The sequence below is a fragment of the Corvus moneduloides genome, chromosome 6 (assembly GCF_009650955.1).
Source record: "Corvus moneduloides isolate bCorMon1 chromosome 6, bCorMon1.pri, whole genome shotgun sequence".
NCBI lineage: Eukaryota > Metazoa > Chordata > Aves > Passeriformes > Corvidae > Corvus > Corvus moneduloides.
Genome location: NC_045481.1, coordinates 48,342,247 through 48,366,065, shown reverse-complemented (window position 1 = coordinate 48,366,065; position 23,819 = coordinate 48,342,247). Strand labels below are relative to the sequence as shown.

At 45.2% G+C, this 23,819-nt stretch overlaps 1 protein-coding gene across 2 annotated transcripts in view; it reads right to left on the bottom strand.

Moving 5' to 3' along the window:
• Positions 1-17,641, bottom strand: part of SLC22A18 (solute carrier family 22 member 18) — a 70,476-nt gene extending 52,835 nt beyond the window's left edge. Inside the window, exons 1-4 of one of the 2 annotated variants that reach the window (XM_032112407.1) lie at positions 6,369-17,641; positions 4,886-4,983; positions 2,735-2,880; positions 1,462-1,594 (exon numbers count right to left, since the gene is read on the bottom strand). In XM_032112407.1, the coding sequence (XP_031968298.1) occupies positions 1,462-1,594; positions 2,735-2,880; positions 4,886-4,983; positions 6,369-6,542 (551 nt within the window). In that variant the 5' untranslated portion in view covers positions 6,543-17,641. The remainder of the gene's footprint in view (positions 1-1,461; positions 1,595-2,734; positions 2,881-4,885; positions 4,984-6,368) is intronic. The other variant, XM_032112406.1, reaches the window with a different exon arrangement.
• Between the last annotated feature and the right edge of the window lie 6,178 nt (positions 17,642-23,819).

The window sequence follows — 23,819 nt, the reverse complement described above, 5'->3', positions numbered from 1 at the left end:
AGCAAATGCCTCTGACTAATTAAATGAAACAGGAGATTGCCTCCCAATGCCGGTTTTCTATAAACCTGTGACTGATGCACACGCTGAAACTGAAACCCCATAAATTTTTGCTAGATAACAATGCTGCTTCTATGTTGATGTTTAAATATGGGCATATAACCAAAGCTGAGAACTGAGGTAACCTTTACTTTCAGTTAACACATAAAAGTCTACGATCACTGTATTTGATTAAAAAAAAATACGTATTAAAACCTGCACTCAGCCAGCAACGTCTACAAATACTTTTAAATGCTGATCAGTTAATGTTATGTATGCCTCCAATTTTAATTTTATGTAACCATGTAACTACAAAATGAATCTTCCTGGCCAGCCTTGTGTCACTTGTCCAACACAGCCAAGGTACAGCAGCCAACAGGTTTCAGGGCTGCTCCCTAAGGCTGCAAGGTTAAAGTGTTCTACTCCATTAACCTATGAAAGGATTTCACACACAAAATAGCATTGCTGCAGCACCAGAATGCACAATGGGGTTTAGAGAGCAACACATGGCACCCCACATCATAATCCAGCGTGCCCTGTGCAAAACACCCAGGGGATCAGGGTCACCATACACAGTCCACAGAGCTTATGGTACTAGGACAAGGATGAGAGGGATTTTTACCCTCTATCCTATTCTGTAGAGTTATTTTAACCTGAATCTGCAGAAGCAAGTATCCATAATAAAAAGAAGTAGAGCAAAACAAAAGTTTGAAAGTTCACAAGGGATTTTTTTTCCCCCACCAGAGCACTGCTAGGGAATCCTGCAAGGAGATTACAGCCACATGCACTTCACTGCCTGCAAAATTCTCTGGCACACCATACCTTTTGAGCATTTCTTTGCTATTGCACATTATAAGAGAAGGTAGCAGCCTGCTATGATGTGCCAGGCTGTGGAAGGGTAACATGGAATTGTCAGGTGTGTGCTTCATCTTGCTGTGACAGGGCTAGACCTCCTCACTCTCTTCCCCCACTGTCCCAAGCTTGCCTTCTTGTATCCCAAGATCTTGTCCTATACTGAGCATCCCCCAAGGACTCAATTTTCTCTACAAGCTTCACAGTGCTCCTGATTTCCATTTCTCAGTTGTACAACACCATTTCTTAAAAGCAGGCTATGCCCTGTGTGCTGCTTTTCATCACACTCTGCTCCAAAGATAAGACATTCAGGAGAAGGACAGAATCCACCTCTCAATTCAGCTTGTTTTAAAATATATTTAAATAGGAGAAGGTGAGATTTTCAACAAGATCTCCTTGAAAACAGTGGGAGCATTCTTTGTAGCAGCATGGAAAGCAAAATTTTGAGTTCTGGTATGGTCCTCTACTGCCACCAGGAGTAAGATACCAAAAGCTGTAGGGCAGCAAAATATCTCTTACCCAGCTCCCTCAATGGTTGCAACAAAATCAATATCAAACAGGTGAGCCACTCACCCGAGTTTGGTGGAGAGAACACCTCCCAGGGCAGAACCAGCAATGATGCCCACTCCAAAGCAAAGGCCCAGCTTCCCCAAAGCACCAGCACGCTGGGAAGGAGTAGTCATATCTGTAATAACCTTCTGAGCACCTGCAGGGGGGAAAAAATATCCCTTAAAAGAAGCTTGCCACGGGGTCTGAGCAGATGCTCCAGCAGTTCCTATGGCTTTATTGCTAAGCCATTAAGAGCTTTTTGTTGTTGTTGTTTTTTGGGGGTTTCTTTCCCCAATTAAAACTTTTCTGGGTTGGTTTCTGGCCACAGACAGTTTCCCCAGCTCATAATTTTCATACTCTGCATGGAAGAGAACCTCTAAACAATGGCCCTCCCCTCTGGAAGCTCCACAGGCCATCAGTTTTGAACATAACAGCCTGATCAGCAGAGATTATCAGCTACACTGGGACACTCCATCAGTTTAATGTGGAGACACAAATCCCTTTGGGAGTACCTGGTGGTGGTGGCGTGGGGGAGAGTTACAGAGACCAGGTTTCTGTTGGACTCGATGATCTTAAAGGTCTTTTCCAACCCAATCATTCTATACAGATCTTTATGCCACAGAAAGAGTGCCCACCACAAAATGGTCCTTTCAATCCCAGGGCACATGCTCATGCACATCACTGAGTGGAATTGGTTCAGCCCATCAGTCATGAGAAACAGAACCATTCAAACCACTCAAGTAAACCACTTCAGAAGTGGCAAGAAGCATTATTGAGTCCTCTTGCATGAGTTACATGGACTTCTAGTAGCTGAAGTTTATGTCTTTTACATGAAATATATAGGAAAACAGAACCAGCCAAAACAGAACAGCTTAGTGGGTAATGGAAGGTATTTTTGTAATAATGTTTTACCTTTTACCAGTATGCTCATTTTACCAGGAGAAAGGGAAAAGCTTTCCTGTAAAAAAAGCTTTCCTGAAGGCATCTGAGAAGTCTGGGATAACACTGCTGTCAGCAAGTGACTTTTACCCATGTCTGGATGGTCAAGGCCAAACAATTTCCTCAAGATTATATAGGAAGATGGGCCTGGAACTACAGACTACTAAGCACTGCTTTCCATAGCCAATCCACCTGCTGCTTCATGTTCCCACCATCTAATCCCTGAGGACCAGTACCCTGAGATCTCCTGCCTTCCTTCATGTTGTTGAACTGTTGACTTCCGCTGAAACAAGCAAGAAGCGGGGGAATCAGGCAGTAAAAGCAATTTGGAAAGCTACTCATCCCTGACTGACCTTACCTGGGATCCCATGCATGAACACTCCTGGCAGCCTGGAGAGGAAGAGGAGGGGGATGCTGGTGGAGAGGGACATAAGCAGGAAGAAGACACTTCCAGATGCACAGGAGAGGATTAAGGCTGCTCGGGCACCAAATTGATCTGCAAACCTGGTACAGAAATGGCACAAGGTTGTTGTGTTTCTGTTTAGGTTTAAAAAAACCCCAAAGACTTCATAATAGTATATCAGTTTTGCTTCTATTTAAGGGGAAAAAACAACACCACAACTAAACAGACTAACAAACAACAACAAACCCCCCAAGCCCCAAAACACAAACAAGCGAAAAGCCCAGCTGGATCAGGTTTTGACCCAGCTCCAACTCTTTGCTGTAATTCAAGTCCAAGATGCTTAAAAAGCTGAAGTTGGACAAAGTCTGAGAGTGCCACAGAAAGGGCTCTGAGCAACAGGGGCTAAGATGGCCATAAAACAGGCCTTAGATAGAGTTTCTCAGGGTAATTCCTCCACTTGACTGAAGCTACGTATTACAGCTGGCAGAGGAACATTACCTTGCATAGCAATTAGTTGTGCTTACACTAAGAGGAACAGCTCCCTAAAAATGCCATGTTTGCTCTACAAACAGAGCTAAGCTTAAGTAATTAAAAGGTTTTGTGTTGAGGGAGAGGTACAGGTCAAAACTTTGCTGTTTACATGTAAGCCAGGGAAGTTTACATTTGCTGTTTGTAACCTAAAGACCACAAATCATTACATTGTTGGTGTGGGAAATTTTTTTTTTTTTTTGTTATTTAAGGGTAAAGACAGTGCTTTATGTTCTCATGTCGGTTTAGCAGCATCAAGCAAGAACCCAAACAACTGAGCTAAGCAACACATTCTCTCCAATTCCCCTTTCTTCCTATTTTCTATTTAATTTACCCTTACACTGATATCAAAGCAGTCTCATGTCTAGAAAAATCCTTTTTATCTCAAACCTACACTGCAAATTTTGGCTTTAATCTGGCAATAGACACCTTCAGTCCCAGACAGATTCTGGTTTGCCTTTTTCCTTCCCTTCAGCAGTGATTCTGGGTATTAGTGAATGACATGCACAGAGGAGAACCAGATTGCAGGTGGCACCAGATCCAGGACAGAAATACTACTCTAGGTTTGTGTATTAATAGAAAAAGCATTAAAAGTGGGCCCTTTTCACCATCTCCATTTTTAGGAACACATTTTCTTCCAAGCAGTACTGCAGAATTAAATGTTGGTGGTTTTTTTTTTTAATTTGTCCAAGGGCTGAGATCAGATGCTCAAAGCACCACACCCCATGTACCAGAGGGTCCTGTAGAGCTCCCAATCTACGTCATCCAGAAAAGTCAATTCCATGCACAAAAACTGAAGCACACACCAGCACTCTATCCATTTATTAATTTGTTAACCAGTAGCAAGATTAAGAAGAGAAGTTAGATTTGCTCAGTCTCATTTTAGTTTTCTGTCACTGAATTACACATCTTTTTCAGGGTTTTATTTTTCCTGGTCTTTACGGATGCATTCTCCCACCACTCAAATTTTTTAGGGCTATTTACATGTCATTAGGAACAGGAAAGTCTGTTCCATGGGGTAAAGAGACAGAAAACCCTAGTCTTTTCCACTCTTTTCTTATTTTGATAGCTGAGTTTATAGATAATCTTAAAAGATTCTTAGATGTTCTTAAATGTCCATGCAAGTCTAAATTCATATTCAACATGGATGCAGATTCAGCTGAAGAAATGACACAGCATTCAATTATTTTCATTGACAGCTCTACTTAACATCAATAAAGACCCTCCTTTTTTTTGGTTTCCCAGTCACAAGACACTTCTAAGGTTACAAATGGCTGTAAAATAGTTGCAGGATTAAGCTGTTAGGACCTGGGCTCTGAGGGCTCTGGTGGTTTAAGCCCATTCCCAGGATATTGTTACACTTAAATGTGTGTCATTAAAATGTAGCTAAGTTAATATAAAGGCTGCTTCTATGCTGCAGTATTTCTAATAATAGCATTTATTTTTCCCTTGCTCATTATGAAATCCTCAAACATTTCAACAGAACCACAATCAAGAACTAAATGATTTTTATGAAAGTGTAAAAATGCCTGGCCTTTTTCAGCTATGTAAAGGGTCATGAGAAACATTCTCACTTACCTTCCAAAAATGTAACCTCCCACGAGCTGGAGGACACCGAAGATTGTCTGGAGGTAGCCAAACCCCACTGAATCCAAACCTAGGCTCTTTGCCAAGTACTAAAAAACAAACAAACAAACCCCAAAACCAAACCCAACAAATAAATTGAAAAGAAGCATGTTATATTTATGAATAAACATATTAATGTCTGTGTGGAGAAGATCACAGCTCCAAACAATGACTTCCGTCAGCTCCCCACCCCTATAGATGAAATCTTCATCAGGCCAGACACTGGTTGGTTAATAAAGACCAAATGTCTCTGTCCCATACCCTGAAGGACAGGGGGATGTGATCAAAACCATCAATTTTGCACCAGGTGACAAGTCTGTATCACCATTTACCTTTGCAGTTCAACACAGCTGCACATATTCAGCAACTGCTAAGGGGGATGAGGGAAGTTTTAAGTGCCTTCCTGCCTCCAGACCCTGCACCTGAAGCAGCCCAAGCATCCTTTGGGAGATGACTATGGAAAAGTCTTGGAACTGTTGTTTAATCAAGCAAGCCAGAATCAATACAAGATGAGCAAATATTGCCTTTACTGGATGGTACACCCACAGCCTGAGATTGCAAAAAACACTGATGCACACCTTGAAGAGCCACAATACTTTGGAGTTTTTAATTTAAATGCTTTATATTCAAGGGACAGCTATTTCTGATTCATCTTTTTGTTGTGTCATGTTTTTGTTTAGCCTGGAGGTGCAGGGAGACCTTATCTCTGTCTACAACCACCTGAAAGGGATTTGTAGCCAGGTCAGGTCAGTCTCTTCTCACAAGTAACTAGCAATAGGACAAGAGGAAATGACCTCAAGCTGTGCCAGGGATGGTTTAGATTGGATATTGCAAAATGTTTCTGCAGTGAGGGGATTGTCAAGCACTGGAACACAGTGCCCAGGGAAGTGGTGGAATCACCATCACTGGAGGTATCATAAAATGTGTAGATGTGGCACTTAGGGACAGTGTTAGGTTTCTGATTGGACTCAATGATCTTAAGGGTCTTTTCCAACTAAAAGTCCTCACTCATTCTATAAAATCAGACAGAAGAGTCCAGTAAGTGAGAAGCAATGAATCCCACTGAGCTGGTTAATTACACACTCAGAAAAACCCACCTTTGATCTGAAACCTCTGCTTCCTGATAGCTGCTGGTTGGGTCACTCTCACAGTCCAAGCAAGAAGACACAAATTACATCAGCTTCACCCAGAGCCCTCAGGCCAGGAAAGGGCTCTTGGTGCTACTACAGCCCATGTAATAAAGCAGCTTTTATGGCCTAGGTGTACCCTGGAGAGAGACACAGCCTGCCTGCTCGGTAAGGATACCAAGTATTCCTTTCCGCTTCAAGAATACCATTCCTCTTTCCTGCTAGAAGCTATCTTCTGACTTTGCTGGAAAACTACAGAGCCTGGCATTGAAGGAGATGTGCTGTGAAGCAAGAGAACCCATACTCACAGGCATGACTCCCATCTGCATGAAGAGAAAGGTCAGGTCTAGGGCTGCAATCACATAGGCAACACGGATCACTTGTCCCCTCTTGGCCTCTCCTAAGTAGCCATTCTTCCCCAGGGTCTCATTCCTCGTTCCTGAGGCTTCTTCCTCACCTTCAGAGCTGGTTTTTGCATTCATAATGCTCACAGCACAATGACTTGTTGCAGGACAGGCTGGGAAACGACACGAAGGCACTTCCTAGCTGAGAATGTGAAGCGTAGATAAGGCGCAGGAGTTGTGTGCACAGTTCAAAGCTTACAGTGTGAAAGGTGCTGAGCCAGCATGCCGTGGATTTAATGTTTCTTTCTGTCTTTTCTCCTCTTCCCTTTGCTTACTTGCTAGGCAGGATCAAAAATAACCATGCATCAAACCACAGATCTGGTTCTTCAGCCTTGTCCCAGGTGGGCTCACTGCCCCAAGCACCATCACAACAAAGATCACCTGGAGTGTCCCAGGGAAGTGAAAGTGAACATTGCCCCAAACAAGAGCACGTGATAAGCTCTTCAACTCTTTTAACTGTTTCACTTCCTTCACTTCTATTGCCTCTGGTGGCTCAGGAGAGATGACTGTTTTAATTCTTTATTAAAGGCACTTTGCTTTTACTTTTGGAGGTTGCAAGTGAAGCTTACAGCAGAACAGCTATTTCCAATTCCAGAAGGTTTATACAGATCCCAGAACAAACACAAGTCTTATATGCAGTCAGACCCCCTCTCACCAACACCTTTACTTGAGCCATTTTCCATCCTTTACCAGGTGCTGCAAATTTATAGTAATTCTGAGCTAGCAAATGTTCACATGTGACTCCACTCAGACTACAGATTTCCAGCCAAGGTCAAAAACATTAAAAAAAAAAAAAAAAAAGGTATTAAATCCACACAAATCATGAGGCTGACTGCCGACTGGGGAATGAAATAAATAAGACTTATTTGGCCTTTGGGAGTTTTGTTATTTGCGTGCTTGTTTACTTAGGGTTTTATTTGTTAGTCTGCTTGCTTGTTTGCTTGGGGGTTTATTTGTTTGTTTTCTCACTCGTTGAAGCCTGGAAGTCTGGTTGAGGATTATCTTTATTTTGAAGAGAAAAAGAAGGCAGAGATTCCAATGCTCTGACTTTGTACAATTATAGAACTTTTGGAAGGAAGGGAACTGGAGATCTCATCCACCCTGCTGCTTGAACACATCAGTTCAACTGTAGCTTTTTCTAGGCAAGCTTTGAAAATCTCCAAGAAAAGAGATTTGCCCCTTCTCTAAGTATCTGGGAAAGAAGTTTTTCCTACTGCCCAATCTGAATTTCTTGCGCTGCCGCTTGACCATGTCATTCAGTTCCCCTAATTTAGTAACACCTCTGCTCAGAAACAGAGTCTTGACTCGCCATGAAGGCTGACACAGACACATCAACACAGAGACACACACAGATGTCTGCTGGCTTGGGTCTGGAGTGGTTGTCAGAGCTCTAGGATTCCAACCAAGCCCGGGGAGAGTGAACTGTAAGATCTCTGGGCACACCTTTTTGCTCAACATATCACCACTGAGCTCTGGGATTTGCTGAAGGCTGCCAGGCTCCACCTCCTGGCAAAGGAGGGAGAAGTCTAAAGGTTAAATCTCTCACAAGGGTTGGGTACCATATCACTGGAGATTGCACAGAAACAACCCTTCACAAACGCAGAGCATGAGTGAAAAAAGCACCTTTAAAAATGACTTTCCTACAGCAATACTGGCACTCAAGCAGATCCAGCTCACAAGATGCCAGAATCTGTATTTGTTACTGAGCAAGGACGATTACCCAGCATGTATCCCAGCTTAGCAAAGGATCAGTGCTCAACATTTGGTTCATCTCAGAGCAAAACAATGGATTCGCCTGCACTTTGAATGTCCTTCACTACAGTACCAATATCATCACTCCCTGGTTTGTGCTGGATAGACACAGTGCACAAATTATCATTGAATAGAAGAGTAAAATTAATGACAGAACTCTGTTTATGGATGTTTCAGGACAACCAAAAAAGAGACTCATACAAATGCAATGTAAAACAGTGCTTACAGGAAACCTTCCTGCCTGGGACTGTTTTGACTGGTGAGTTTGTCTCAGCAGCAACTGAAAACAGATCCCAGCAAGGCGACCGGGGAAGCAACGACTTGCAGATGCAGCCACTCTCCACCAGATAGGAGCCTCGTCCTGCCAGTGCAAACAGCTAGCCAGCCACATGCTCTCCCTTGGATTTGGCTTCTTTTTACTGGCATTGACAAGGGAAGTGGAGTGAAAAACCACAGAGTTTAATTTCCAGCCTCTGGGGCAAAAGGCACAGTTCTAAAAAGCAGGAAGCTAAACTTGGTGCCTGATGTGGAGAGGTCCGTGGAGAATAAGCTCTGATCGTCAGTTCCTGTACACCCCTGGATGACTCAGCACCCAAGCCTGCTCCTTAGCATCCCAGATCAGGCTGCAAGTAAGGAAGTGCCCTGGGCCCAGCTAGGTGATCCTCTTCTAGCCGTAGTCTCCTCGGGCAGGATAATTTCTCTCCCCATCCCAGCACTTTGACCCACACAGGACAAAGGCAAGAAGGTGGCAGTTTTAAGCCATCTTTGCAAGTCATGAGCCAGGTCATGTCCATGCTGCCCTGGCCCCAAGGATGCAGGGATGAGCTGTATTCTCCAAACCTGGCCAAGATGCTGGCAGCCTCAAAGCATCTCAGTATCCTCTTGCAAGGTCTTCTGCACAGGAACTGGGACTTCCCTGACTTTCAGCACCTGATTTTTAGACTCTTGCCCCATGAATCAGTCGGTCTAAGGGCTGAATGTGGCAGCAGGAGCACTGATGGAAATATAGCCAGTGTGAACGACACAAGGCAGATTCTCCTCCTCCCCTGAGTGAGAAGTCTGACTGAAAATGTCTGCAGGAGCCTAAGTATGATGAAGATTAACCCTGTTCCCAGCTATGCTCTGCTGAACATCACGTTTGCAGCCATGCAGCTCGGGGCCAGCTCATTTATACCTGTAGTGATAATGCACCACTAATGACAGATGGCATAAGCTGGCACTGCCCTTTTATCTAAAGGCTCCTTCTGGCTCAGTTATAGCCTACACCATGGGTAGCACTCAGTCACAGACAAGCCATCTTTGAAACACAAAATTAATTTTGAAACTGGGGAGGAAAGGTTATGAAGAGGAAATGAATTTTCTTGGGTAGGATAAATAAACTTTGAATAGACATATATTTCAGGGAGACTACCATGAAAACAAGCAAGGAGATAAATATCTTGTGGTAAAATTGCAGATCAGTCCATTAGTTATGCATTAAGCCTGGACACTTATTCTCAGCAATTTTGGAGTATTTATAGTTGCCCTTCCTGGTATATCTTTCCTGAGCCCTATTTATCTGGTGATCCCTGAAAAAAATAGAGCAGGAAACCTGAGAACATCTTTTAAAATCATAAAGGCTCACTGTTTATGTTACTTGGGCAGATTTTTTTTTTTTAAATTACTGGAATGGGAAGCAAGGCTAGCACATGCATAGGGAAGGAAAATCCACCCACATCAATAGCGCAAGTTGAAAATGTTGGTTGGAAAATGATAAACTGGGGGGAAATAAATCTCAAATCCTTCGCTGACCTTGTATTTTTTCAGAGAGGGAGCCTGATATGATCTGGAGGAATACAAGGTCCCCTGGGTGGGAGTCTGCAGAGGGTCAAAACAAGCTTTACAGCCTCAAAAGAACCTTGAAGAGGGATGAAAATGCAAATGTATTACCCAGAAATGAGGGGCATCTCTCAGGCCTCAATCCTCTACAAATTTAAACTGGTCGGTCTCTTCAGCTACACAAAAAATCAGTGGGATAAAGCAAATCCTGCTCCAACATAGATCAGTCACAAATCCCTGCCCTTGTGGGTACGCATCCATAGCCATGGCAAGCATGACAGCTGGCTGGGAATGCCAGGGAGGGAATCACTGCCTCTTGTTGCCAGCAAAACCTTCATTTCTCCTTGCAAAGAGAAACAGCACCTCTGTGTGCTGTGTACTGGGGGTGCCAGGAGGGACATGAGGTGCGAGATGAATCATTATGAACATACCTCATCTCCCTGCCCAAGAAGCAGCAGAGATAACCCTTCCTCTCTTTGGAAGAGCATTGAGAGGCCACCTCACCAAAAACAGTGAGGCAGGCAGACATTCAGACAAGGAGAGACATAACAACCCTTCACAGAGACACAGTCCTCAGGGAGCCATTGTCCTGGGGATGTTTCTTAAACTCTGTAATATGAGAAAGGAAATGGAAGAATTATCTCAGAGTGATTCCTCAATAGTGGGAATGCTGAATGGCTGTAATGAGGGAAACTGCTTAACACCAGCCATGGTAGGTGGTAATCATCAAATCTGCAGGATCTGGCCTGATCCCTCTCTTTCCCCGACCCCAAGACCAAGGGAATGGGCCTCATTTGTATTCTGGTGAAAGATTTATACAGTTAAGCAAATAAGAGCATAGATGGCCTGGTATTGCCAAAATTGTATCCCAAGTTTGTTGACTGATTTATTCCTTTGTCTAATTGTGTCCATGAAAAAAGCAGCTCACTAATGAACGGAAAAAGACTTCACATGGCCAGCAAAAAAAACCCAACCAAACCAGCCATGTTTAGTTTAAAAAATAGCACAGTCTTCAGGGATTTTCATAAAAACTGCAGAGACAGTCCAAATTGACAATGAAATCAGATTCCTGGTGGCTGCTGTATTTTTTTGGCTTTTTCTATGTGTGTATTAAATAGCAAAAAGCAATTATTTATAATTCGTTTTTATAAAAATGCTGGTGTATTTATTATGCCTAGCAAATTATTTTGTGAAATGGAAAAGCCTATTGTTCATTCTCTTGGTAAAGCCTTTGTTACTTAGCATATTAAACTGCAAATCACATTTCATCTGAAAGGTCCCTTCCAACACAAAGCATTCTGTGATTCTATGAAATATGGCTGGTTATTATTAACTTTTTAATGGTAAACTCCCAAAGCTCCAACTAATATTGAGGCCCTGTTTGGTGCCCTATAAACACAAAAAGAGGTTGAGACTCAGAAGAGGGAAAAGTATTAAATCCTCCTTGTCTTGCAGATGGGATTCTAACAGACAGAGGGGTTTAATGACTTCCCTGAAAACAGAGGAAGTCTGTGGAAGAGGCTGGAGTCAGATTCAATCATCCTTTGGTTCCCTTGTTTAACCACAGGGCAGTTTCTTCTAATATTCTGGAAAAATTAAAAGAGAACATTTCTGAATATTGGAATTTGACAACAGAACATGCAGATGAGACAGAGACTGTGTCAATTGTAAAAGAGTTTTGGAAAAATCCTGTGGCCTGAATTCAGGAGAGTTACACCAAAAATAACATGACCAAATAGGAAGAAAAACTCAGTTCTTTGTACCCATCCAGTCTCCTGGACTCCAGCAGGACCTCACCAGGGCAGGAGTCTCCTGTGCCTGCTCACACTGAGTGCCACCTTGTGTAGGATGATTTCAGCTCAGCCAGAGAACTCACCTCTGGATCATCTCCCTACCCAGAATCTCCCGAGCAAACAGAAACCCCTCAAGTTTCAATGAGCTGTTGCCATGCAGTGCAGAAGGGCTGCTGGGCTGCTTCTCCTTCAAGCAGGGACATCAAAAAACAGCAAATGCCTCCAGTCTGTTATGCCAGAACATTGAAGAATCAGCAAGAATTAGATGACCCTTAGTGAAAGCCCAGGTCTGCTGCATGACCTCGCTGCTGGGCAAATGATTGTCTCCCCTGGACTTGACATTCTTCTTCCACAAGCCACACTTGTTTTAAGAAGTGTGACCTGTCCATCTGTGTAGGAAACTGTGATGAAGGTCTGGTTATTCCATCAGCTGCTGAGCAGGGTCCAGGCAAAGCTCCACACACTAATAAGCCGTGGTGACAGCGCAGAATCAATGAATGCTTCTGCTGCCTCTGTGGTTGTGTCTTCAGCTTCCTGGCATGTTGGCATGCCCAGTCTTCAGACAACTCGCTGCTGGATAATGGATGGAGCCCTGGGCTCCAAGATACACACAGTGCATTGGGAGTCCAAGGTTCACAGCCAAAGAATATGCTAGAAGTGACAAATCCAGATGCACACACAAATAGAGCCTCATACTTTGCCTGCAACGTGCAATATTTCATTCAGCTGGTATTGCGCAGCCACCTCCTGGAATTGCAGCAATGTCTGGAATGCAAAAGCTGTTTATCATTTAAATAACATTTAGGCCGTTATAATTTATATGAGAATTGTGACTGATTGGGGCTGTATGGAGCTTCTTGTTGTGGTTTGCTGTAGGAATGCTGCAGATTTCCTCTGCACACATTACATTCTGCACACAATGGGAGTCCCAGACATTTTCAGCTAGTCTCAAGCTTCTGCCTTTACCAAAACATTTTCCTGTGTCAGAATCAAACAATTGCCTGATTTATAAATCTCAAGCATTCAGGAGACCACCAGCAACACAATGTAACAAGAATCTCTCTGTCATTCAGCCTTCCAACAAAGCTACACACAGCACAAACAAAACACGGATGTGTATCCAGTGTTCCTGCTAGCGCGTGTTTCTGTATAGAGCAACTAGAAAAGGGCAAAGCATGTGTCTGTAAAACCTTGCACATCCCAGATACAGCTTCCCTGCACACAAGGGTAAGCCAAATCCTTGCCCAGCCTTGCATGGAACTAACATAGCATGTAGTGGAAAGAGGACAGCTGACCCCATGGCTTCATCCCCTACATGAGTGGGGGATAAACCGGTGTTGCAGATATTTGCTGCCTATGGCTGGAAGAAACAGAGGTATCCAGGGTCATGCATGGCTGGATTTGTCAGCAGCTTGAAAGTGGTGAAATGTGCAAACATGACTACACAACCCCTGATCTAGCTGGGCTCTAAATGACTTAAAAAGCCTCATCCAAGGTCCTTATTCTTCTCCCCCTAAGCAAAACACCTCATTTCAGATGAAGGCTTGAATGGTCTTGTAAGGTCAGACCAAATCCTGGAGTTCACACTGTTGCAAGTTGGAACTGAGCATGCACCCCTGCCTGTCAGTCAACTGAACCAGGAAAACCAAAGTTTTCAAAGCTCTGGAAGACACCAGTCCCTGGAGGTATCCTCTCTGCCAGCTAGGTGGTCTGCATCCCCTGCATAAGCAATAAAGGCTGTAGCCAAGGCTACTTGGGGAGAACTACTACCATCTTGATTTTAGTTAGGAATACAAGAGCAATGACAGTCCTACAAAAGCTGGGGTTTTTGTTCAAACCACCAAAAGGCTTTGGAGATGCTTCATTGTTTCCTTCTGGCCTGCCCATCCAACCTCTGCTTGAATTTACCTGAGACAAAAAGAAATCAAACCACCTTTGCTGAAAGTGGGAATTCCTCATGGACTCCTTAGCACTGAGATTGTAGGGGGAACCCACTAAAGGCTCTTGAAGGGTATATGATGAATCTTCACAGTGGTTTGGGGAAAATTTTCAAGGTAATTCAGCAAAACCAATGTTGAACACTGAATACAACTCTAGCATGGACAGATAGATGAGAGTGGAAAAGTTTAGAAGACACATCCCTATGCTCAACCTACTCTACCATATACTTAAATCCCACTTCAAATATATCTGAAATTTTGCTGTAAGAAGCCAGAATATGCATGGTACCACTCAATTATCTTCTTTCCAATTTCAACCTCTATAGGCATGGCCTTCCTTCAGAACAAAGGATGAGGATGTGTTTCTAACATGTTGCAGGTATGTCTGACACAAGAAAACACCAAACCTGCTCAATTGTTCTCTCTTGAAAGCTCATTTCTCATAATAATTCTTCAGAATTATTTTGGAACAACACCAGGACCTGTGAATTAAATTTATCTCTCTTTGTAAAGAATCAGAGCAAACGTTGCACACTGTTAGGATCCAATCCTGGCATCACGACATGAGTGGCACACACAGATTTTCCCAAGACAAAATCCCTAAGAGCTATTTGTTTTTAAAAATTATTTCAAAATACTTTTAAAGCTTATCCCAAGATGATCACAGGCTCACAACCCAGAAATCAAGGAAGTTCTACAAATTTTTAGATTAGCTCTGTAAAACTGCCCCAGGGAGGGTGCTGGGAAGTAATTCCCCAACTTCCAACCTTGACTGGGTCCTGAAGGCTCCTGTTAAAACCGACACCAATCTACTCAGCAGGTCTGCCCAGCCTCTCTCCTCACTAACTTCAAAACAATAAGGATTTATTCCTTTTATTTATTGCCCAGTACAGCCAGGGGAGTAGTGGGTTATGTTCCTTCTGAGCCTCATCAATCAAGCTGCCAAATTCAGCCATCTCTGCACAGGTGAAGCAACAACCACCACAAATCCACTGGAGGTGCCCTCAGAAGCTGCAGGATTGCTGGGGCAGGTCAGAGGCAAATCTTGCTTAATGGCTGTGGTGCATGAAAAGAAAATACTCTAGACTAAATTTGCAGCCTCGTGGTTAAAAAAGAAAAAAAGAAAGAAAGAAAAAAAAAAGAGCACCATTCTTCCATCTGCAAAGCAAGTGCATTTGATTTAGAAAGCAATGAGATTCCGTAAACATAACACCTCCAGATACATTTCTTTCCTTCCAGAGCAAACTCACAACCATTTGGCCACTGTCAGCTTAAATGATTTCACCTGGTTTCTATTTTCTCTTTGAATACCAACGATGACCAGCTGACTCACTTTTACTTTGAGAAGTACAAAATCTGGATTACTTGGCTTCAGACTGAAACCCTGACCCCAGTTCACTGGGAATTTTGCCTCTGATTTCCATGCTGCCAGGATTTAACTTTCAAGTCTTTCATCCAGCTCCTCTTCTGCTTTTACTGTTAGGAAAACATTTGTTTCAGATCCACGTGGTCATGACTATGTTTGAGAATGTGTCTCATGGTTCACACTAGAAGAATTTGGTCCATGTAATTTTGAAATGCCTTCACATGCACGCTCACTGGGGGGCAGTGAGATATCTACTATCTTGCACAGCATCAGGGTGTGTCTTTAATTGCACCTTTTTGGAATTAAAGTTTAATTGAGAATGAAGTACAAATTCATCTCTTTGTGCCTGATTGTCCTGTCCTAAAGTCTAAAATTCATCCTACTTGAAACAGAACCAGGCACCTGGAGCTCAGTGCCCTACACACTTGTTTTAGCAATAGCTCCTAAAACAAGTTTCAGAGCCACTGCTAAGGGCAACTTTTAAGGCCACAGAATAACCTGATGATTTTTCAACCTGGTCATAGCACAGGAAAAAACTTGACTTTCTCCTGGCCTCCACCGTCCACCAAAGGACATTACAACCACATGTAATCAGAGTATTTAGTAACATTTCCAACCATGACCTCAGGAAACAGGTCCTTCCAGCCTCTGTGCAAAACTCAAGATCCGTCTCATTAAGCAATAGCTGTGTCAGTGGGTGTACTGCAAATCATTAGAGAAAGCCTTTAGGCCAGTGTTACCTGTGGTCTTCCACCTCTTCTGCTCTGTTAGGGGACGTGGCAATTGTTTTCTCTTTGGATCTGTGGGATGCTGAAGACTAATGGGATGTGTACTGAGTGCTGTTGTGGATGGCACATATGTATCCCTAGATGCTGCCCCACGTATAACATAGGCTGAGCTCCCAGCAATGAGTCACAGCACCAATTGTTCTGCATTGTATAAACGTGCTTGTGGTGCGCTGCTGGATCCAGGTACAATTAACTCCCCACCTGATTGTGGGCATGGCAGCCCTATTATGGTTAAACTGCTGTAAAATGAATGTGATGGACTTCCCCAAGGGAGCTCATTGAACCACTCCCTCTGCAGCTTCACCACTGGCTGGGCAATGTTTGGTCCACATTCAATGCTCGCAGCAAAATTAATGCTATGATTCTAGCAGAGAGATTACAAGGTGATTGTTTTTCTAGGTTAAGAAAAAAATAAAATTTTAGTGCTGCGTCTTCAGAAAGTTACTACCCTAAAAGCAAATTTAAAGCTGTAGGCGAGAAGATAAATTAATCAAAGAATACAAACAAGAAGCTGAGGGGTGAGGAGGGAGGAAAGATTATCTCATCATGCTGCGTCATTGCAGGATATCTCAACACCCCATCAAAGGGAATGGAGGGAGCAAGCCCTGAGGGAGAGGCAGATAAGAAGAGGGAATCCAGCTTGGGGTGCAAGAGAAGGAACAGCCAGATCCCACAGCACTGTATTACTTTGCCAACCGCTCACGGAGAGGGAACCTGCCGCAGGAAAATGTACAAGAGAAAAAACTCCTGAGACTCCTCAAGACGTGCCAGGCCTCCATGAAGCCAGACAAGTGTCTCAAGGTCTGCATCCTCTACAACTGTATCTGCTTGTCTTGACTGCCAGGATTAGAGCTGCCATTGAGCAAAGTCACTATCTGTCATATTTGAGAAGTGGCAGTTTGGCAAAGTTCCTGGTGACTGAAAAAGGGGAAACAAAATGCTCACTTCTGAAAAGGAGAAAAAGGAATTTGGCTAGAAAGTGTTGGTAACACACCAGTGTTTTGGCTACTGCTGAGCAGCACTGGCACAGCATCAGCGCTGTCCTGGGAGGGGACAAAACCAGGCCACCGACCCAAATTAACCAAAGGGATATTCCATACCTTATGATGTCAGATGCCATTCACAGGGACCTCGACAGGCTGGAGAGGTGGGACTGTGTGAACCTCCTGAAGTTCAACAAGGCCAAGCGCCAGGTCCTGCATGTGTGTCAGGGCAATCCCAAGCACACATTCAGACTGGGCAGAGAATGTATTGAGAGCAGCCCTGGCGAGAAGGACTTGAGGGCATTGGTAAATGAGAAGCTCAGCATGACCTGACCATGTGCTCTTGCAGCCCAAAAGCCAGCAGCATCCTGGGCTGCATCAAGAGCAGCATGGGCAGCAGGTCAAAGGATGGGATTCTGCTGCTCTATTCCACTTCCATGAGACCCCACCTGGAGAGCTGCATCCAGCTCTGGGGCTCCCAAAATAAGGACGTGGACTTGTTGGAGTGAGTCCAGAGGAGGCCCACGAAGATGATCAGAGGGCTGGAGCACTTCTCCTATGGCGACACACTGGGACAGTTAGAACAGCTAGGACCTTAGAACAGCCTTCCAGTACCTAAAAAGGGCCTAAAGGAAAGATAGGAAGGGATTCTTTATAGGGAGTGTAGTGACAGAATGAGGGCTAACTGTTCTAAACCAAAATACCTATTTAGAATAGATATTACGAATAATTTCTTTACTGTGAGGGTGGTGAGGCACTGGCACAGGTTGCCCAGAGAAGTTGTGGATGCCCCATCCCCAGAAATGTTCAAGGCCAGGCTGGATGGGGCTCTGAGCAACCTGGTCTAGTGGAAGGTGTCCCTGCCCATGGCAGGGGGATTGGAACAAGATAATCTTTAATGTCCCTTGCCATGCAAGCCATTCTATGATTCAATGATAGCTAAGTTACACCTCAACCCTAATTTTTCACAAAGTAAAGTGAGTGTATTCTTCTACTAATAAATCTTGTCAAAGAATCACACAAACTTGGAGCAACTTGAAAAATCTCTAGGATGGTGGTTATAGCTGTGATGTATTTCCTTACTCTAGAAGCACTGTGCACACCGTATGGATTTAAAATCCGCACCTTCCATAACCTGGTCCCCCTTGAGCTTCCCAGGGCTGTCTGCAGGCTGGTGGCCCGGAGAGCAGTGTCCCCAGCAAACTATGCCCTTGAGAGATCTCTGTGGGGAAGCAGAGAGCCTGTTACCAAGTACAGCCCAGCCCGGAGCTCCCTTACACGGTGAAGAGCATCTCAGGCCTCTGGGTCACCCGCAGCCACCCCCGGGGACCGGATGACGGGACAGCACGCCGACAAGCCAGGGGGGCTGCGGGGTGCGGGAAGACAAGGGCTGCCGATGCGGGGAAGGTGGGGCGGCGGCGGGGCGAGGCCGCGCTCCCCGGGGCGAGCGGGGGAGCGGGGCGGGCGAGCGCCCGGCGCTCCGGGTCGGCCGACATTAGAGGGCACCATTGCCCCGCGCATCGCCGCATCCATCCGCGGCCGGACAGGGGCTCCGGCTGGCGGCGAGGGACAGAGAGCTGCGGGACGGGGAGGGACGAGGTGCCGGCACGGCCCCAGCGCTGATCGCCCCGGTCGGCTTTCCGCCAGCGCCGCACGGGCTGGGGCGAGTAAAACTTGGATTGGCTACTCTCCCTTCACACTGTTTTTAAGGTCTTCATCGTCAGGATTCTTCAGACACCCTCCACTTCTCGAGTGTGTGTTGCTTTCAAAGTCAGATTTCAAGGCTTTTATAGGGCTTTGGGGAAGTTTTTCATACACTTTAGGTTTTGTTCCCTCTAGGCATGTGCTAGGATCCATATGAAGATGCCTCTGGTGCACTTACTGCTGCTCTCGGGCTTGCTTTTGGACCAGGCACCTCCCCTCTGCAACAGGCCAGGCCATGAATGATCTGCTTCAGGACTCGTGCTAGACTACCAGCAGTAAAAGACCTGTTTACCTAAGAAACATGAAACCAAAAATAAAACCTGTGTAATGGCCCCTTCACCCCTACCTCCCTCTACATAAAGTACAAATAACCTATGAAAAGCTACTCCAAAAATAATATTACCATGGATCAAGATGAAAGGTGAGGAGAATGTCAAAACAAGCAAAATGCAAACCTCTCATTTAATGCAAAGAGTGTCAATGAACAGGACCTGTAAGCGTAGAGCATGACTTTGACAGGAATTACACCAACAGAAAAGCAGGGAATATAAATAAACGGAGTATTTAACTACTGCTCAAATGTAACTACACAGACAGTAAGCAAAGAAGAGCCACCCTCCACAGGTACGTACTGCGAGCTCAAAATGCTGCTTGGTACCTGCCATTCCCAACCTGCTTTCCAAGTTAACAGCACAGCACCCTGCAAATGAGTTGGGCTTCCAGACAGGATGAAGGGCCAGATGGTGAGTGGAGTTCATCTAGTAAAACGACATGATGGAAAGAGCAAAAGAGGGGTGTGAAGAGAGAATGCAATGGCCCCTGGTGCTCTGGCAGGTCCATCAATAGATTAGGCTAAATTCACTGCTACCTTTGTGCTACCCTAATGATGCACAGCAGCTGGACAGCAAGGCTGGCACTTCTATTAACAACCAAGAACAGAAAGAATAATAAAAAAGAAAATTAAAGAAAATTAAATGAAAAGAAGCAATTTTTTTCTGAGATATTAGCTTATGCTTTTTGGTTTTTTGAGAACACAACAAAAAGCAATTCAAACCAAATTAAAACTGTCAGAATTTTTCAGGGTTCTGTTCAGATTGCCTTTCCCCATTTTAACCCCTGATCTAGTGTGGTTTTGCCTAGCTATCAAATCTAATAATTTGACATTTTATGACCTTGTCAAGAAATGGAAAATTCTGAGTCTATACCAGTTTGAATAATTTGAATTGTCACTTTGGTGGTAGAAAAGCCTCAGTGAGGATTTGAGTAGTCTGTCCTAACTTGAACCTTAATTGTAATCAGTTTATTTAAGCAGGATTCCAAAGTACCAAGCAAAATTGCCACTGGTATAAATGCAAATTGCTTATGATCATATGCATAGTAAAAGAGAAGTGCAAAGGAGATAAAGCACCAATGTCGATTGGTCTGTGCCTCTGCTAAAGCAATTATGGGATATAACACATTCTGAAATGAAGCAATCACGTGTGGATCACACAACATTTGAAGAATCCCGAGTTAAACATTGCTTAGCATAGATGACAACTGTATACTAAAGGAAAAGAGAAGAGAGCAAAGCACAAACCTCCCAGCCTCAAGAGCCCAACAACAGGTTTGCTTGTCTGGCAGCATGCCAAGGACAATCCCTGCAGGAGAAGTTCACTCCATGACTTGCCAAAAGACAGAGGAGTGCTCTTCCATGGCACCATATCATGGGCACTGTTTGCCTCTATACATAAGCATCTCACTAAACCCTCTCCTCCGAATAAGTTAACCTGGAGCTGCACAACAGCCAGCCCCATCAGCATGACAGCACTGAGAATCTCTCTTTTGTTACCTCCATAACTTCTTATCAAATCTCCTTGGTTACTCCTTGCTCAGTTTACAGTGCAAGGACCTCTCTTCCCCTGTCTGCCAAGCCATCAGACTCAGCCCTGGCTCTGACAACCTGGACCCTTTCCAAACAGGAATAGTCAAATGCAATAAACTTCCTGAAATTGCAATCCCTTTGCAATGATACACAGGCCATAAAGGAGTTTGCTTTTCCCTCCCCTCACCCTTTTGAAACAGAGCAGCCAGCAGGAATACACAATAGGTAAAGTCATTATGTTTTCTGACATAAGCAGATATGACTTGGATGTTTCGAGCAAAAATGTTTCATTCTTATGGGGCATTGTTCTAACCATAGCAGTAATTACTCTGCTCAGTGTTCTGGAGCAGGAATTTCTACAGAAGCTAATAGGCTTGGTGGTAGGAGCTCTTGGGTAAGATTTTGTAGCTCATGTTAGGCAAACTGCTGGTTTAGAGGATCATAACCTACTCCTCTGTCCTGAGAGTTCACAGATTCACTAAATTAAAAACATCTCTCTGTGCATGCAGTATTTCCTCCTCAAATGGGCTGCATGTTCTCTATCTCCACACACAAAAAACCAGACACTGCTAGAACTGGCAGCTTGTGAGCAGAAAGTACCCAGGACTGTCCCCACCAGCTAAAACCTAAACGTATATTGGGACAAAAAAACCCCAGTCAAAGCATTAGGGAGAATTAACAGTGAGGAAGCTGAACTAAAAAGCAGGGCTGGTAACCTCAAACCTGATCTGCTTTACCTCCCAGGTGAGCTGGAAGTGAAGTGGCCTCAAACACAAAGCAACCCCTGATCGTTGGAACCATCGTTCCTTGCGTCCCTCAAGCACTGCGTAAATATTGGCTCACCTCTGGAAAGGGTTTGGAAGGACAACGACCTGGATTTTGCAGAGGGCACGCCCACATCTTGCAAATAGCAGGGGATCTTGCTCATTCAGCTTTCATGGCAGGAATGTCTAAAACAGAGGAGGCAGAACACAGGAAAGGCCTCGCCGGCACGGGGGAAGAACGGCAGCAGGTTCGCGAGGACTCCTCACAAAGAGCCCCTGTCTGCAGGGACCTGGCCATTGCCTTTCGGCTCGAGTCTTGAATAGAGGGCACTTTTCCAGCAGGTTTCTTGGGGAACTCAAAGCATTTTCTCTGCATAGCACATTTATTCCTAAAACCACCCCAACCTACATCCTGAGAGATGCGTTTGATGGCTGCTGAGAGAAGTCCCCAGGTGAACACTGTGCCATGTTCACCATGTTCTCCAACCATCCCAACTTGTGAGACCCACCTCTCCTGGCTCAACCTGTGCCTAACTGATGCTCACCTCCTGCTTTTTAAGATGATGTGCTCTTAGTGATGAGGAACTCAGAGAGCCTTTTCATGACCTGCTCCCTAAATCATATCCTTGGGGCCAAGAGACCCCCATATGGCTACCTTCAAGGGCCATTTTGGGACAGAAAGGACAGTGGGGTAATAGCCACCCAAAACAGCCACATGGGTAGGTTGTCCAACTCACCTGGGAAACTGAGAATGGCTGTTGAGAACATAACATCTGAGCAGGCATCTTTGAAAGAAAAAAGTCTTCACATTTCCTAAAACACCAGTGCTTCCACCATTAGTGAAATGAAAGTGGTCTGTCTGTACCACTGGTCAGCAAAGTCTTCTGCCAGGTGTGATGCCATGCCTGCCCAGGAAACAAGTGGGGATCTGCACCCTGAAGGCACTTGCTGCCTCTTCTTCTCTCAATCACGAAGCTACAGACCCTTCCCACTGAGCACCCCACCTGTGCTCACAAACATCAGGAAATGACTTCAGGAGATCAAACCTGTCACGGCATCTCATTGCTCAGAAGCCTGAGCATGGATAGATCCTTCCTGTGCAGTGAGCCAGGCTCCAACATTCTCCCTGCCAGCAGCAGCCAACCCTGGGTCCATGGGTCCAAACCCATGGGCACTGCTGGTACCTCCTGGTGTGGGCAGACTTTGGAAGCACCACTGAAGGTGCAGCACCTGGGAGGTGGCGGGAGCTGTCCCAGCTGCCACAGGCTCCTCGCTGGCATGGCAAGTGCAGGAGTGAGGGTCCCCAGCCGGAGGGCTGCTCTGTCACAGACATGGGCTGAATGTGGAAACACCACATTCAAAGACTTACTTTGGTGCACCTGGCAAGGCCTTTCCATGCATGCAAAGACAAATGCTCCTCTTCTTGAAGCTGATCTACCTATGGGGCCTAAAGCTGTGACCCCTCCAGCTCTACAGTAAGCTGGCACCTGAGGCAGTCTCTGCAGAGCCAGCACATTCTAGGAATTAATATTAATTTTATTCCCTTTAGGGAATAAAACGATCCAAGTTGTCTTTGCTCAAGGGTTTGAAGTTCCCAAAGGCAAGAGCCATAGGGACACGAGGAGTGAGGGGGTTCCCAAACACACTACACGAAAGAGGTTCATCTTTCCCCTTGTTGTCTGCAGAGGAAAAAATAATTGCCATGATGACCCTCTGAGACATGCATCAACAGTGTGATGATGTTCTGGGACGAATTTTAGCATGGTGTCAGTTATGCTCCCCCTTCTTTTCCTTTCATACTCCTCCATCCCAAAACAACAAAAGGCAATGATTGCAGTGACCTGCAGAAAATGTAAAGCACAAGCCAGCTGATCCCTGGCAAGACAATAGCGAGATTAGTTCATCTGCAGTGAACAAACACGTATTATGCGGGTTTTAAAGTTAGGAGAGGAAAATGCTGTGGTTTTCATGTACTTCTATTCACTAAGGCTGCAAGTTATTATTTCCATGCAGCTGAGAAGCCCTATTTTTAAAATTAGCCTTCAGCTTGTTTTGAAATCTGCAAGCATCTCGCTTTGTTTTGCAGCAGTGTAATAAAAATCCCCGAGCCAGAAACGATCCCGTTTTCCTCCACACGCATCATCTCCCCCGCCCCAAGCCCCCGCGCTCCACGGATGCTGAGAAACTCCTGGCGACACTCCTCGAGAAGAAACAAAATCCCAACCAAACAAAATAATAGTAAGAATAATAGTAAAAACACTCCCACACGCACCCTTAACGCGGAAAAGGCAACACGGAGCGGGGGGGGGGGAAACAACCCAGAAAGTGGCCGGGTTCCAAGCGGCAGCGGAGCCGAGGCCGGCGGCAGACAAAAGGAGCGGGCCCGGCAGCGGGTGGGGAGCGCGGCGGCCGCCCCCCGGGGCCGGGCCAGCGCCGGGGCCGCCCCCGGTCCCCGGCGGGGCCGGGCCCGGCCAGTGCGGGCCAATGCGGCCGGCGGCGGCGCGGCGCTGCCCGGCGCAGCCAATGGAGGACGCGGGCAGAAGCCCTGCCGCCGGGGGCCGGGGGGCGGCGGGGGGGGGCCCC